Source organism: Brienomyrus brachyistius, chromosome 5, assembly GCF_023856365.1.
Source record: "Brienomyrus brachyistius isolate T26 chromosome 5, BBRACH_0.4, whole genome shotgun sequence".
Lineage (NCBI taxonomy): Eukaryota > Metazoa > Chordata > Actinopteri > Osteoglossiformes > Mormyridae > Brienomyrus > Brienomyrus brachyistius.
Window position 1 is genome coordinate 37,962,580 of NC_064537.1, and position 16,092 is coordinate 37,978,671.

The 16,092-nt window shown below is 40.6% G+C and overlaps 2 protein-coding genes across 3 annotated transcripts in view; both read left to right on the plus strand.

The window, feature by feature from the left end:
* LOC125741700 (carbonic anhydrase 4-like) overlaps positions 1-16,092 on the plus strand; it is a 250,869-nt gene that overhangs the window by 74,467 nt on the left and 160,310 nt on the right. The gene's annotated exons all lie outside the window — the stretch shown is intronic.
* On the plus strand, positions 11,655-15,920 carry LOC125741696 (mucin-5AC-like). Its single transcript, XM_049012931.1, has 2 exons — positions 11,655-11,813; positions 13,020-15,920. The coding sequence occupies exon 2, from the start codon at positions 13,429-13,431 to the stop codon at positions 14,662-14,664; it is 1,236 nt and encodes a 411-aa protein (XP_048868888.1). The 5' UTR covers positions 11,655-11,813; positions 13,020-13,428; the 3' UTR covers positions 14,665-15,920.

Consider the following 16,092-nt stretch of genomic DNA (forward strand, 5'->3'; position numbering starts at 1 on the left):
TGTTACTACTCATAACAGTTCGATGTATTCAACACAAGGTACCTGTTTTGCATGTTTTCATCATTTTAATTAGTTACCATCCTAAAATATGGACAGACATACACGTATAATGTGTTCACATTATTTTTAATATATGTGAAACTTACAATTTCGTAATAGATCTGTGCTCAGCTCAACCCTTCCCAACACTCACAGTTTCTTTCGCTCACCTGAAATGTGCACAAATATTTCTAGCATTTAACAATAGACTGTTGAGGTAAATGCTTATATTCAAAATAAAACATTGTATTTTAAATTTAATTAAACCTTATTTGGTAACACTTTATAATAATATTCAGATGACTCATATATAAGCCTTTAGTTAAACATTAACTAATCATTTACAAAACCTCAATAAGACATGTAGAAACCTGTAGTTAAGGATGAATAAATCATTTACAAATTCTTTAAACATTTATAAGTGTTATAATTCGCTGTCCGTCTAGCAGGCAGGCAGCGAGCAAGGACGAGGCTGACAGGTGAAAGTTCTGATACGGAGGTTTATTAAAGGGAATGAGGAAGGCACGGAACAATGTAGCACAAAACATCAATGACCGACCTGGGGAACTGACTGATATACACAAGACAAGTGGAAAAGAACAGGAAACAGCTGGGCACAATTGGGGAAGCACACGTGGATGATCAGGGGGCGTGGAACACACGAGGACTGGACACGCAGATCATGACAATAAGCATGTGGTTAAGGGCTAACTAATCATTTGCAAAACCTTAAACATTTATAAATGATTAAAGGGAGAAATGATCATAAATCATTTCTAAATAATTACAAAGCCTGTAGTTAATGATGAACAAATCATTTACAAATTCTTAAGACATTCACAAGCAATAACCGCATACTTAAGGGTCACCTAACTGTGACCCATCGCCACGAAATGAGTCTTAAGTCGCACTGGTAGTACTGCACCCATAAGACCCATTTCTTAGCGACGGGTCACAATTATTTACTAAACTTTAATATAGGTTTATAAATGATTAAAAGTCACAGAGCAGTCACCTATAATGCATCATAGATACTTTCATAATGTCGTGGTATTATTTTGCTGATAAACGAGTCAAAAAGCTAGCTAACTGCTTCTGGTAGCAGTGAGAGAGGTGTTTGTGCCTTTAAGAAGAGCGGGTGACATCATCGCCGTGACCTATGCACAGTAATGATGCTGTGAAAGCACGGCCGTGTTAGCGCCATTTTTAGGCTGCGTTGGAAGTTGAGAGTTTCTGTATAACATGCATATCCATGTAATATTACATGGTTAACAAATGTTAGCCTTTATTTTTTCAGTGCTGTTTTGTTCTTCTGCTGAACTCTTTCACAAGAACCAAAAACAAAGATATACAAATTGACTAAATACGTATGGAGCCCTGGAAGGGACATGGATTGGGGGAAATAATGGTTAGGAAAACTGAAATATAAATAAAGTATTTCAAGTGTTTAACAACTACACTATATGGACAAATGCATAGGGACACAATTCTTAATCACTTAATTCAAATGTTTCATTTAGACCTATTGTCATGCCCTGCTCGTCGGATCCTCCTGTGTGAAACGTCCTGTGTTAACCTCATGTAGAAACCAGCTGTTTCGTGTTATTTCAGATTAGTCCTGTGTATTTCAGTCCAAGTTCAAGTATGTTTCCCTATGTCTGTCATTGAAGTCTATTGAAGTCTGATTCTTTAGTGCTGTTCGTTCTTTGCTTGTTACATGCCCCTGTTCCGTTTCCCCATTAAATCCCGTGTTACCCGATCCTTTGTATTCCTCTCCTGTTTCCCCGCTCCGTGCACCACAATCGGTCACGACAGAATGAAAAGAAAGAGCCCAACCTCACACATGAAGAGTACCTCGTCCTCACAGATGAGGTATTGTATTGGCTACGGCAGCCAGAGATCCGAGACGATCCCACGGCTCCGGCTTTAGCCAACCGGACATCCTGGAGGAGAAACCCCTGCCCAGCGACGCGCACTAAGCAGAAGAAGTACGCGAAAACCTCCGACGACTTCAAGAAAGAGCATCAGAAATGATGACGCTGCAGCTGGACATCGACAGCGGGCTTCCAAAATGGCCTCAGAGCTCACCAAATGCTGGGAGAGGGAAGAAAAACGGAGTCGCCCAAAAGCAGGAAGACCCACCAGGGATCTTCCTTGGCACTACCCTGATCTCTGCTGCTTCCCCTACCGGGTGTCGGGAGACGCCCCTCTTGATTCTGGATCCAACGCTGTTTACCATGGACGTCGCCACCGCCACTTCACACAATCAGGCACCCGAAGCCATAGCTATACTGCCAGCGCTGGGAGCTCTCCAGGGAACTCGCCTGGGCCAGGTCGGTTGGGGATGCAAACCCCTGCTCCGTGCACAGAGGCTCCTGCTCCACTTGTCCCTGCTCCGACCACAGAGGCTCCTGCTCTGCCTGTCCCTACTCAGTCCCCTTAGGTTCCTGCTCCGCCCATTCCTGCTCCGTCTGTCCCTGAGGTCCCTGCTCCGCCCATTCCTGCTCCGTCTGTTCCTGAGGTCCCTGCTCCACCCATGATTTCTGCTCTGCCCGTGATTCCTGCTCCGCCCTTGATTCCTGATCCCGTGCCTCTGCCTCCAATCCCCCCAGTGCCCTGACCCTGCTCCCGCAACACCAGCTCCCATGACCCCAGTCCCTGTGCCCGAGTAGGAACCGGACTGTCCGACCACCGCTCCTTTCCCCTTGGGAGAGGAGGAGCTCAAATGGGACCCCTCGGGGATTTCCCTGATGGCCCCACTGAACCCCTCCAGGGGAGTGACTCCTCCGCCACCACCACAGTAGAACAGATCCCAGTCTGCTTCTCGACCCTCTGTCGTTCCTGTGTTCACTCCTGGTCCCTTTGTGCCTCCCATTGGTGTTCCCCCTGTGTCTCCTGTCTTAGTGTCCCTATGCCTGTTCTCCTTCCCTGTGGTTTGTCAGTGATTGTCCTGCTTGTTGTCCCTGTACCTGTTCTGTGTGTCTGTCCTGTTCCCAGTGCCCCATTGATGTTTTGGTTTTGTTTCCCCAGGTCCTGTACGGTCCTCAGTCTCGTCTGTCGCTCCCCTGTCGAACATTCAAAATACCCCTAACCCACATTAACATATTTATTTATGTATGTGCACTTTGTCTTTAGTTTTCGTGTTTCATGTGTGCACACTTTATATGCCTTGCTCCTGTATGCAAATGAATCCCCCCCCCCACCGCTGGAAACAACTAGATTACTTCAGAGCAACAGCAAAGTATTACTCAGATGGCCCTGTTACGCCCTCCTTCCCTTTTAACCCCTACTCTTCCCACACCCCTGACATCACAATTTGTAGTCCTCCTACACACTCTCCTCACCTCTTGAAAAAAGTCTTTATTTGAAGCCCAACTTAGTGTGACTTGTCTTAGAGTAATCAGATTCACAAGATGACAGTGACACTGCTTCAGTCTTATTGTGAATGAAATAGGCCTACAACTGCCAATAATGTAATAATTGCCAAATATGTAATAACCGCCAATAATGTCATTTTCTGTTGGTAATGTTACTGATAATGTAATGTTGATAATGTAATAACTGGCCAATAATGTTGTACATTTTCTGAACCAATAACAACTTTTTGCTGATAAGTTATTACATTATTAGCCAGTTATTATGTTATTGACTTTTAGTGCATTAAGTATTGATTCATTTAGGTGGTGGGCCCACAGGGTGACGAACCTATGTTACCCCTTCGGGTTATGCCCGGCCAAGACCCATGGGTGGAGGCCCGGCCCCCAGCACGACATCCTCCTTTATTTTCCTCGTCATAGGGGTCAATATGAACCGCACCTACAGTAGGACCAGTTTGCCTTGGAAGACCCTACCAGGGGCAATTTCCCCCACATCAAGATAGCTCATAGGATCATAGGGGCACACAAACCCCAACACCACGATAAGATGGCAATTCATGGAGGGGACTTAACGTATTAATTAACAAAAAACTAAGTGTTAATTACATACTGATCCCATTTCATTCATTCATGATTAATCGATCAATGATAACAGTTCATGTATTTTTGTTCAGTTACATTTGTACTTGAGTAGTTGACTGAGTTACTAAGTTACTTGTGCCCCTCAAGTAAAGTGTTACTCCTATCCTGGGGACTTTGAAAAAGATCCATCACATAATTTTAAGGTTACTGTGTACATTAGAACTACTGTTAGAACTGCAGCTCTCCCAGGAGTTACCATTTTGAGTCAAACAATTTGCTGTCATGCAGTCATACTTAAAAATATTCTTAGTGTCCATTACGACATACAGCACCTGGTTGAGTGTGCATTGAAACATGATAAAGACCAAAACAGGGGGGTAGTAGGTGGCTGGGCTGGTCTATTATAAGGCATCATAGTTCTGAGAAATTAATAAGAAAAGCAAGAACTTGCATTGGTTATACTTTTGAGTTTTGACAGGAAGCAATAGACAGGTCCATGCTAATACTTGCTATTACTTTATGTAAAGCACTTTGAATTATTGTTATTAGTGGCACATGCATAATTATAGGAGACTGACCAATCAGCACACAGCAAGTACTCTGCGCTTAAGTGAAATCCATGTCCTTTTAATTGAAATGGCTGAAATGGTAGCTTACAAACATTGTCGAACCTTATAGTGTCCTTCCTGATATGGAATAGGCACCCTATTATTCCCAATATGTCATTTACATTTAAGTGGTGCCTTTAGGGTGAGGGCTATACTAAAAAAAAAAAATCATAACCAGCCTTTAATAAAGTTAATGTGCTTATTTATTTACTTGTGTTGTCCCATTTGCATTGCATATAACCATGTCTGACTGGCTAACAATTTATGCTAATGTATGGTGGCTTTACCAAAGTCACAAAATAGCAACACCATGGTCTCTAACAATAGAGGTCATAACATTCCCACCCTTAAATAGCAAATTGCTGTCGTAATTCAGTTTTGATCGTGCAACTTGGTACACGTGGTACAGCGTCAGTCACCAGCATTTCATTTCCCTTTTTTCTAAAGGAAGTGCTCTAGGCGTAAGCAAATAGTTACACACAATTAAGTATAATAAGCATTATATTATGCTTTTGGCACCTGTCACATGATGGGCTGATTAGATATTTACAAGAAAAAGCAGGTGTGCATGTGTTCCTATTGGCCAGTGAGTGTGTGTATCTATCTTACAGAGAAAGCATTAGCCTAGTGCTCTTCACTGCACCTTTCTCACTACTTTTCAACACTTTGTAATTGTTAATCCGAATCATGAGCAAAAAACCACAATGGATAATGAACACCGTGAAATATGAAAACAAGAGGCTGATTTGCAAACTTTTGGGAGAAGGAAGCACTGAGCATGGGACATGTGCTAGGCTGGATCTGAGTATATTACACTGGTATATAAAGCTGCTCTGATACATGTATATAACACGTGCTGTGATAGGCCTAGACCAGTGTTGCTTAACCCTGTCCTCAGGGACCCTCTGGACATTTTTGCCACCTCCCACCTTCTAACCAATCGCGAACAATGAATACTTAGTACAGGTATGTTGGAAACTGAAAGGAAACAAAAAATGTCTGGGCACCCTGAGGAGTGGGTGGAGAAACACTGGCTGAGTCAATTGCATTTAGTGAACATTTATGCACAGAATCCCAGGTATTTCCATTTATTTTGTGTGTCTGCATCCATGATTTTATACATTTTTATATCTTCCAAATATGCCTCACTATTACTTTTTGCAGCTAGCACAAAATTCTTGAATGCAGGTGCTATCCTCATGGAAAAAGTCATAAGTACATTGTATAAAATTACCCAGGGTGACACAGGTTAAAATGTCACAACCACAAGGTGTCATTGTTACTTACCAGTACCTTTTAGGGGTGGTATGTGGCGCAGTGGGTTAGGACAATGTGCCTTTGATCAGCAGGTTGCAGATTTGACCCCCGAGGCCAGCAGATTGATGTCTCCATTGGACCCTTTACCCCCCGTTATTGCACGGGTGCTGCATCCTGCTGAGCTTGCTCTCATCTGTGTATATGTCTCATGGAGAGCACGACTGCTAAAATACAATTACCACATGAGAATCAATAAAGTTTCTATTTTAATAAATCCAATTGACCCGATGAGAAAACCACCATTATCAATACAATTCTTCATCACAAAAAAATGGAACAATCATGACACATCACAGGTTGTTGTAATTGGTACAGAAACATGATCTACCATCCAAGTTTGGTACTAACAACCATGGAGAAGTCTGAGTACTGACCCTGGACACAGCTAAACCATACTCAGCTAAACATTTAACCTCAGTCTGCAAAATAGTTTGCTTTGTAGCATTTACATGTGTGTGTTTCTTGAATAGAGTATATAAACCAACATCAACTATCATGCTGAAGAACAGTGCTTTGAAGTGAGGTATCGTAGATCTTAAAGTGTCATTGTACAAATGACTTGTATGTACGTGACCTTTTATATAACCTGACTTAGTCTTCAGTTAAAACATCATATGCAAAATAAGTGTTACGCAAAACAAACAGATTCCGCAGCACCTACTAGTATCGGATAGTAATGATGACAGGCCTTTGGTGTCCGATCCTATTGGCAAAATGCACTTACACATCTGCCCAGGACAGATGTCTGCCCTCATCTGATTTCACTGTTTATACAGAAACATTCAAGCCTTTGTCTTTAAGGTAAAGTGATTTTTTTTTCATGAGTTGACAAAGAACAGACTCTAACATGTCAAAATCAGCTTATCAGCCAGAAATCAGAGTAGCTATTCAAGTACACAACAATCCCGTCAAGTATACAACTCTTAAGTTCTGTGAGTAACAGTAACTTGCTGAGTTACTCGAAACGTGACTTTGCTAGTAGCACGCTATTTATCAAAAAGGATGAATGCTTTCTGAGCAAATTCTACAAGAGTTTGATTTGTAGTTTTAACATGGTTAGTAAACCTTCCCTAAAAGATCTGTGGGACCCATCCGTGAGCATATATTACAATGATTTTAACGCTGTAACATTGTAATAGTCCAAATGTTGCTCCAAAGAGAAGAAAGAACACATTTCTATAGTTTTCCTGACTAATTTACGTTGCAGCACAGGAGTTCTTCTTTTGGCTATCTTAACAAAGGTTCATTGTTTTTCCCAAGCAGTCTAATACAAGCCCATATCCATCTCTCTGATTAATGTCTACTTGCATAAAACTCAGGTGGAAAGGCAGTCAAAACAGATGATGTAATATTCCACGATCCAGCTGTTGGTGCCCCAGCCTGTACGGCTTGAAGTTCAAGCTGCCACATTTCCAGATCCTTGTCTGCTTCCACCTCCTTTCCACAAACACAAAGGGACTGTGCTTCATACTGTAGGTGCTTCAATTCCATGTCAAGCTCCATAAGGCAGATAGCCAAGACAGGAGCAGATTCCAGAGGGTCTACCAGATCTATCCCAGCTTTCACTCCTGCCACTGCTTGCACTTCACCAAACACAACTCTTGTTGTTTCTGTCATATGTCACTTAGGTACTATCCATTAGTCTTTGCTGTAGCAGTGATTTTATTTGTCTCTTGGTACTAGAATGCATCACTGAAATGTTGAAAAGTCTGCCAAGGAGTAGCAGGTCTTCCTTACAGCAATTCTGAAATTCCTTCAATGAAGGCAAAAACCGCAACCTTTTCCAGGCGGAAGCTGTGACGGCGGTTTACCGTGGCCACAATAATCACCCACTTCAAATTCAGCAGGATCAGTGACAAGCCTCCAATTTATGTTATATATACATACCAGTAGCATGCGTTTCTCTTCCGTCTGGTCCTAGGCAAGGCCATAAAATGAAAAAAGGGTTCCCAGCTGCCAGTTAGCAGCACATTTAGGCCAAGTTATAAAAGATGTATGTATTTAGAATACAAAGAATAATAAGTAACACCAAACAATAAGATTTGTGGATCCAGGTATTGGCCCCTTATCTAAGCAGCTAGCCCCTCACATGCAATACAGAAAGAACTGCAAAACAAAAACCAGCATTAAGCTCTTTATCAACAAAGGTCTTAACAGTTTGTAAAAAGAGAGATCAAAAAGACATTAGAAATGCAACTATTTCCATTTTGCAAACATAGCCTGTAGTGTTTTGATACATTTCATGTATTAATCAACTTAGTATTTAAATGACATCAAACATTTTACACTTCTGCATTTTTTCATTTAGCGCAATGCAGCGGCTTGGTGGTTAGAATTATCGCCTCACACCCCCAGACTAGGGTACACCCTGGATGCAGTGTTAGCATATTACAGAGTGTGTGCATGCACACATGCCTCCACCCTATGAGCAACTTACAGTAGAGTTGCCAAGTAGTTTAACTACATATCTCTTGATGCAGGATTAACCTTTTAACCATATAACATTGATTTCAAAACCTCTCCTGAAATCACCCCAGTATTTGCAGCAACTATAGAATACATCAATGTATTGTTTGAATGGATCACTACCTCAATTGTTTGACTAAACAATATCTAGTTTAGTTACTTAGCTAATTGTAAAAATAAACAGACACACCTAGTTAAATAGCACAATGAAAATGACCTGTTTTATAATAGGTAAGTTAGATCGAATGATAATTCACCGAGCACTTTATTAGGAACATGCATTGTGTATCATTTGTCATGTGGCAGCGGTGTAATGCATAAAATCATGCAGGTCAGGAGCTGCAGTTAATGGTCACATCAAACACTAGAATGTGGGGAAAAATCATCATTTTAACCACAGCATTGTTGGTGCTAATTGGACTGGTTTAAGTATCCAGTATCTCCTGGGATTTTCACACACAACAGTCTATAACCTTAATCAGAATGCCATGGTAAAACAAAAAAACATCCATTTAGTGGTCTTCTTTATGAAAGAGATCAGTGGAGAATGACCAGACTGGCTGGAGCTGACAGAAAGGCTTTGGTAACTCTGTACAACCATGTGTGGAAAGGCATATCAGAATGCAGAACACATCATACCCTGAAGCAGATGGGCTACAATAGCAGAAGACCATGTCTGGTTCCACTGCTGTCAGCAAAAAACAGAGAGCTGAGACTGCAATGGTTCCATGCTCACTACATCTGAACTGTTGAAGACTGGAAAAACATCGCCTGGTGTAAAGTAACTTGATTTCAGCCCACAGATGGCTGGGGGAGAATTTGGGATCAGCAGTGTGAAACCATGGACCCAACCTGCCTAGTCAACAGTCCAGGGCCCGGTTTCTTGAAACCTTAATGCTTAATGCATTAATGCTTAATGCTTAATGCTTAATGCTACGATGTTCGTAAGTTCTATTCTGTCCGGAATGCATTCATCAATTCTAGTCCAAACCAGGAAATGGAACTGGAGTTTAAAGGAATATTTAAATCTCCCTCAAATTCAATTCCAATTCTATTACACATAGTTTTTTTTCCAATCCCAACTCCATTTCCATTGACTGATTGAATTGATGAATGCATTCCAGAATGTTCCCAACCCTAGTTAATAGCAATCAATCATCGTTAGAATGCCACAGTCTATTTGAGTATTATTGCTGACCATGTGCACCCCTTCTTAACAAACAAAAAAAATGTGCCCTTCTTCTAATGGCTACTTCCAGTGTGATAATGCACCATGTCACAAAGAAGAAATCATCTTGAACTGATTTCTAAAACTTTCTCAGTCAACAGATATTAATCCAGTAGAACACTTTTGGGGTGTAGTAAAACGGGAGATCCGCAGCATGGATGAGTAGCTAGCAAATCTGCAGAAATTGCATGATGCAGTCATGTCACCATGGACCAGAATCTCAAAGGAATCGACATCTTGTGGAATCCATGGTAAGAAACATAGGAGACCCTACCCCATAATGTGTAATGACACACATGCATTGAGCCCTGCTGCATATGGAGCTATGTAGCTGTGGGTAGGATTTGTTGGACCAACACATCCCATAGATGCTTGACATGTAGCTCGGCCTATATGATGCAAAAAAAAATGGCTTCAATTGGACCACGTGACCTTTTTCCATTGCTCCAACTTCCAGCTCCGTTGACTCATGTGTCGATTATAGGCACTTTCGATGGTGGACAGGGGTCAGCATGGGCCTTTGACTGGCATGAGGCTACACAGCCCCATTCCCTATTGGGCTCCACGCACTGTGCTGTGACACATTACTCCCATATCTACCCTCAGAATTATCTGCCATTTGTGCCACAGTAGCTCTTCTGTTGTTTTGCATTGCATCGGATAGCCTTCATTCACATCTGGCATCGATGAGTCCTGGCTGCCCAGCACCCTGTTGGTGGATCATGGTTTTTCCCTTCTCAGACCATGCTCAGAAGGTTCTGACTGTGAGCTCCCCACAAGCCCTGCCTTTTCAAAGATGTTCACACCCAGTCATCCGGCTGCAATGGTTTGGCTCTTGTCAAAGTCACTCAGGTCTTCATCCCTGAGCTTTCGACATGTTGACTATGAGTACCGAATGCTACCTTACAGTACATCCCATACCTCCCACACCGTATTGCCCACCAAGTCAACATTATTTATTTGTGATTCTTTTTTTAAGGTACCAATACTTTTAGATGCATATATATATATATATATATATATATCCATAATTACAATTCCAGGTGTCGTGACAGTTGCTAACCCTCATAAAATCAATTATAAAAAAAATGAGTCAACAGGAAATGTTGTTCTGCATTCTCAGTGAAAAAGGATGAAGGCCACATACCACATCCTCTTACTTTTACATGCAACCCAGTTCCTTGCTGCCATGGAATCGTCATTTGCTCTGAAACTTGGGCAGGATCTGTTCTTGCTGAGAAAATGAAGATATGCTGTGAACGTTTCATTCATTTCATTTTACTTATTGTTTTGATTTCAGTGGATGAAGTTAGACGTAACTGCACATGTGCCTGACTTTTACTCATTGATTTAAAAACTCGAAAGAATTTAATTAAGATTACAAGTTATTTTGAAACCATTTAATTCACCTTTACTGGAATGTAAATTATATATTCTGCTGTGTAGTAGTACTCTAGCAGGACTTGATGATGTCACAGCACTACATACATTCAGTTACATTTAATGCAAGATGTAGACTCTGGGAGCTTCAGCTCAGTTTCCATTTTACCTCTTAATGTTGGGGGAAATAAGCTGGATAAGACCTGCACGTGTGCTAAGCTATGGGGGGGAGAAGAGATACCCAGCTAAAAAGCAGAGTAAAACATGACCTGCCTTTGTAATGGGTAAGTTAGATCTAATGAAAAGAACAATGTATAACAAATGAGGAAGCAAGCGTACAAATTTTCTATGAACTACATGACATAATTTTAGATATGAGAGGAAGAGTTGACTTTTCCCACGTGTCAGTAAATGTGCACTGGTGAAACAACGTAATGTGGATTAAATTTACCACTTCTAAATATACCGTAGATAATTAAAACATTTTTGAAGTGACTTGTTTGTTTCCATGTTGTCTTTACACCTCCATGTGCATGTCTCCAATGTGCATGCAAAAGAAATTGACTTTGAACAAAACTCATACATAGTCATGTATCATATTCGCATTTTCACACATTGAAAAACCACACCTAGGCAGTTTCCAGCCATCTGAGCGAGCCATCTTTATTGTTGGTGTAATCAGCCACCCTCTCTGACATACACAGAAAGAGGAAGAGACAGCACGAGTGACAACAGAAAGAGCTAGGTTCTATTAAATTCATGTATATATTGCCATTTTTGTCCATTTCTTTCTAACATTTGAGCAATGAAATTCAGGTAAGTCATTTTATCTGTTACAGGCGCTACTAGGGAGATTGTGAAACACAACTGTGAAACAGTCAATTGTGAAATGAAAAAGTATCAGTATACTGAGTAATCAAGTTTCAAGTTACACAGAAAAAGTGTTTCAAATACTGTATTTAAACATCGAATTAATTGGTTTTTTCATTAATTGTGAAATTTTTGCACATGGTTTAGCAATCGCTTACGAACAGCAATATTCTGGGGTATTTCTCAAACTGCTTTGTGACCACATTGTCGCACATCTCCTGTGTAGCTTTAGCATTTAAATTATTTTGAAATGATTTTGCAAATTGATTCAGTGAGATCTAGTAGCTTGAAGTCAGGGGTTACATCCTCAGTCTACTGGAGATACTTTGTGTGCCATATAGCCACATTTTTACAATTACGTTTTTGATGAAAATCTCATACGAGACCTAGCATCAGCTTTTATTTACCTCTGATATATATGGTGCACTAAGGAAGTGTCTTAAGGATGCAGTTAAATATCAGGACTGTTTTCTCTGTAGGCAAGACTTGGTAGTTTTTTAAAGTTATTGGTGTCTGAAAAATGTCCTCCATGCACAGATGCTATATCTAAAGGGGTATCTTAATTTAGGCAAAGTTTGGTATTGTGTAACTTTCAGTGTGTCAAGTAGTTTGTTACTTCAACAAAGAACTTTTGCAAGAACATGATTAATATGGAATATCTGCGGCAAAATTTAGTTCTTGTGTTTACATGCATATGTTTGATTCATTTAAATTAGACAATGCAAATATGTCATTGTGTAGCTTACATTTTTAATGCCATTGTTTTGTATTCTCTAAACTTTTAAGCTTTGTATATATGTATAATGAAATAAAACACAATTAAATGATGCTTTTTCATTTTTACATGTATGAGTATCGGTCTATTTGGATGCTTCTTTGGGCATGTGTGCATCTTGCGTTCCTTTTTTGAAACATACACATACTGTACATACAGGTGAAAGTGGGGGTTTGAGTAGAGGGTCAGGCATTTATCTGGTGCCCTTGGAGCATTTTACGGGGGTTAAGGGTCTTGCTGAGGGGTCCGACGGTGCTGTGGCTATTCTGCCAAGCTAACGATGATAGATTAGACATTCAGAAAAGCTTCGCTATACGAGAGGTGATCCAATGTCAGTTTCTCCAGTTAAAAGAATATTCCTCTGTTCTTTCCTTCAGTGATCCAGTCTAAGAAGAAGCTTTAAAGAGAGAAGTGATGGTGAACTTAGAACAGAGAAAAGCCTCGGAAAGAGCCACTGTGGACACTGTGGAAGCGGGACTACAAAGGGACTTGTAAAGTACATAAAACCGTGGAATGATTCTGATGTGAAATACAATTAAAAAAGTCCAAAAACTGCAGGGTGGAAAAGGAAAGGCAGAAATCAGCCTGGTTCCCCAGTTTCATTCTTACAAACAAGAAAACTTTGGAATGACCTAATTACAAACAATCTAATGGACAAACGAATAAACCACCTAATTGATAAACTGATCTGAGCTATCATTAAACAAGTATTCTTTGTTAATTCAGTTAGTGAGAAACCATTAAAACAATCAATTCTGTAACCATCGGATCACGAACCTCAAAAGAATGTTTATTTCAGTACTTGTCGTGACAACACCCTTCCTCTTCATTAACTTTCCTCCACTCTCTGCTCAGACCTTCATACCCACAACACAGCATTATAAACCAGCTTCGCATACCCAATCACAACTCACAAAATACATGCAGCGTCCAAGTACAGTGATCCAGCATCTAAGTATGACCTTACCTCCAACTGACACTGGTGCTCTAACTCACCTGGAAACTTCAAGCACACCTCTGTCAGAGTCTAAAGCCCTAGAAACGACCATTCAGCCTGTTCCTGAAACAACACTTCTACCAATTTCAAGAACTACTTTATCTGCTTTCCAGGAAACTGAGTCTGGACCACAAATAAAAAATTACACAGCGAGGCATATTTCAGTAATCCCCGCTCCCATCACAACAAGTAGGCCTCAGCATTTTAAAACATCTGCTTCTCCAACAAGTGGACCTCAACATTTTAAAACATCTGCTTCTCCAACAAGAGGACCTCAACATTTTAAAACATCAGATTCTCCAACAAGTGTACGTCAGCATTTTAGAACATCTGATTCTCTAACAAGTGGACCTCAGGATTTAAATATATCTGATACTCCTAATTCTTCTGTCTCTTTGGACAAAAAAACGCACAAGACTGATGTAGGTACCACATCTGCCACTTTCACTGTAAGTCAGACTCAATCCACTGGTCCAAAGGTTATCAAATCAGATGCTGAGCATTCACATATAAATGTCCCCTCGAACTGGTTATGGGTCATAATTATCGCAATTTTTGTCATTTGTATGGGTATGACTTACATCCTTGTCAAGCTCAGGAAGAAGAAACGTAGTGAAAATTTGAGGAGTAGCTTTAAGAATGGAGGAAGTTACAACAAAAACAAGAAAAGCCCAGCGAACGACGCCTGGGCTGGCCCTATGCCTGCCAGTGGAGAAATGGAAATGGAGGAGGGGGGAGAGGGGGAAGAGGAGATGCAGGAGAAAAGTAAAGAAGGGGATGAGGAGCGGATAGTGCTGAGTACTTTCACAACAATCCAGGAAGGGACAGCTGAGGCACTAGGAGGAAATCTGGGAGAGAATGAGGCAAACAACAAGGTAGAAGTGCCTCTGTTACAGAGTACCACGGATGGCAGGGAAAGCGGCCCCCTAACAGCCTCCCTCTCCTCCTCTCTACTGCCCCCTGTGGGTGACGATGGAGAGGGTGAGCAGGACGGTCAAGCTTTCTGTCTTACTACAGCTGTTTAAGAATAATGGAGTGAGCTTGACTCTCACCAAATGAAGACCAATTCATAAATGCAGGTTTCAGATTTGACTTGTCTATACGACTTGACTTGCCATACGAGGAACGGTTACTTGAGCTAAATCTGTTCAGTCTCAAGCAAAGGAGACTGAGGGGGGACATGATCCAGGTATATAAGATTCTAACAGGTTTGGATGCTGTTCAACCAAATAGTTACTTCAGCATTATTTTAAATACACGAACTCGTGGCCATAGGTGGAAATTAGAGGGAGAACATTTCAAGCTGGATCTAAGGAAGCACTTCTTTACACAGCGTGTAGTCAGAGTATGGAATAGCCTTCCTGATAATGTAGTGCAAGCTGAATCCTTGAGTTCCTTTAAATCAGAGCTAGATAAGATTTTAACGACTCTGAGCTATTAGTTTAGTTCTCCCCAAGCGAGCTTGATGGGCCGAATGGCCTCCTCTCGTTTGTATAGTTCTTATGTTCTTATAACACAAAACGTGAAATTTCCTTACTTTTGGGAACATTTTTCAGGTCCCCATTTGGATAACCTCAATTTAATAAAAATCTGTGTGTGCAATGGAAAAATTGAAAAAGTCAAAAGTATTGTATTTTATTTGATTACTTTTGGTTATGGTTAGGACTGGGTAGGGGTTAAGGGTATTGTGACTGGGATTAGGGTTTTTCCCATAGAAATGAATGGAAGGTTCCCAATTATATAGGTGTGCCAGCATGTGTGTATGTCAGTGTGTGTTAACTCCGATGTACTATATGTTTGTATGTGTGTGTGTGTGTGTGTGTGTATGTGTGTGTGTGTGTGTGTGTGTGGCAATTCACCATTGCTTAAGCAAGTATAGTAGCAAACTATAAAAAACGTGTTTTCAAACAGGTGTCGAGACAGTTGTTTTTGGGGAAATATTTGTCAGCTATGCTCAACTAAACTCTGTTTTGTGTGAAGAAGTATTTTTCTACTAAAAGGCACAGCAAATAAAATATATATAATACTCAAATACAAGAGGTAAACTAATGCATGCTTGGGAAAAGGCAGATATAGGAGTTCAACTGCATGGGTCATCATGGACATAAGCGTGATTGTACAATATAAGATGGTTATTACAATCGTATTATAAACTTCTCTTCTAAATAATTAAATCTACATGGGAAATGCACAAAGAAACGCTATTACATGTCTCTTAAAAAGCTGTGATCAAGCACCTGCTGAAAAAGAATAAATTGAAACTTGATCGGTTTGCATTTAACCTTTTGAGAGTGATGTGTTGATAAGCTCTGGTGATCTTACATTTACGAGACGCAAGACTGAAATACAGCAAAACTGAAACAGCTCTTGACAGAGTAAAGTATAGCTCTTAGAGTCATTTGTAAATTTTAGAATAGGTCACCATATCTTGAAAAGACTATAAAATCATGTTC

What these genes read in the sequence shown, in the direction of transcription:
- LOC125741696 (XM_049012931.1), top strand. Translation starts at nt 13,429, where the DNA reads ATGTTTATTTCAGTACTTGTCGTGACAACACCCTTCCTCTTCATTAAC.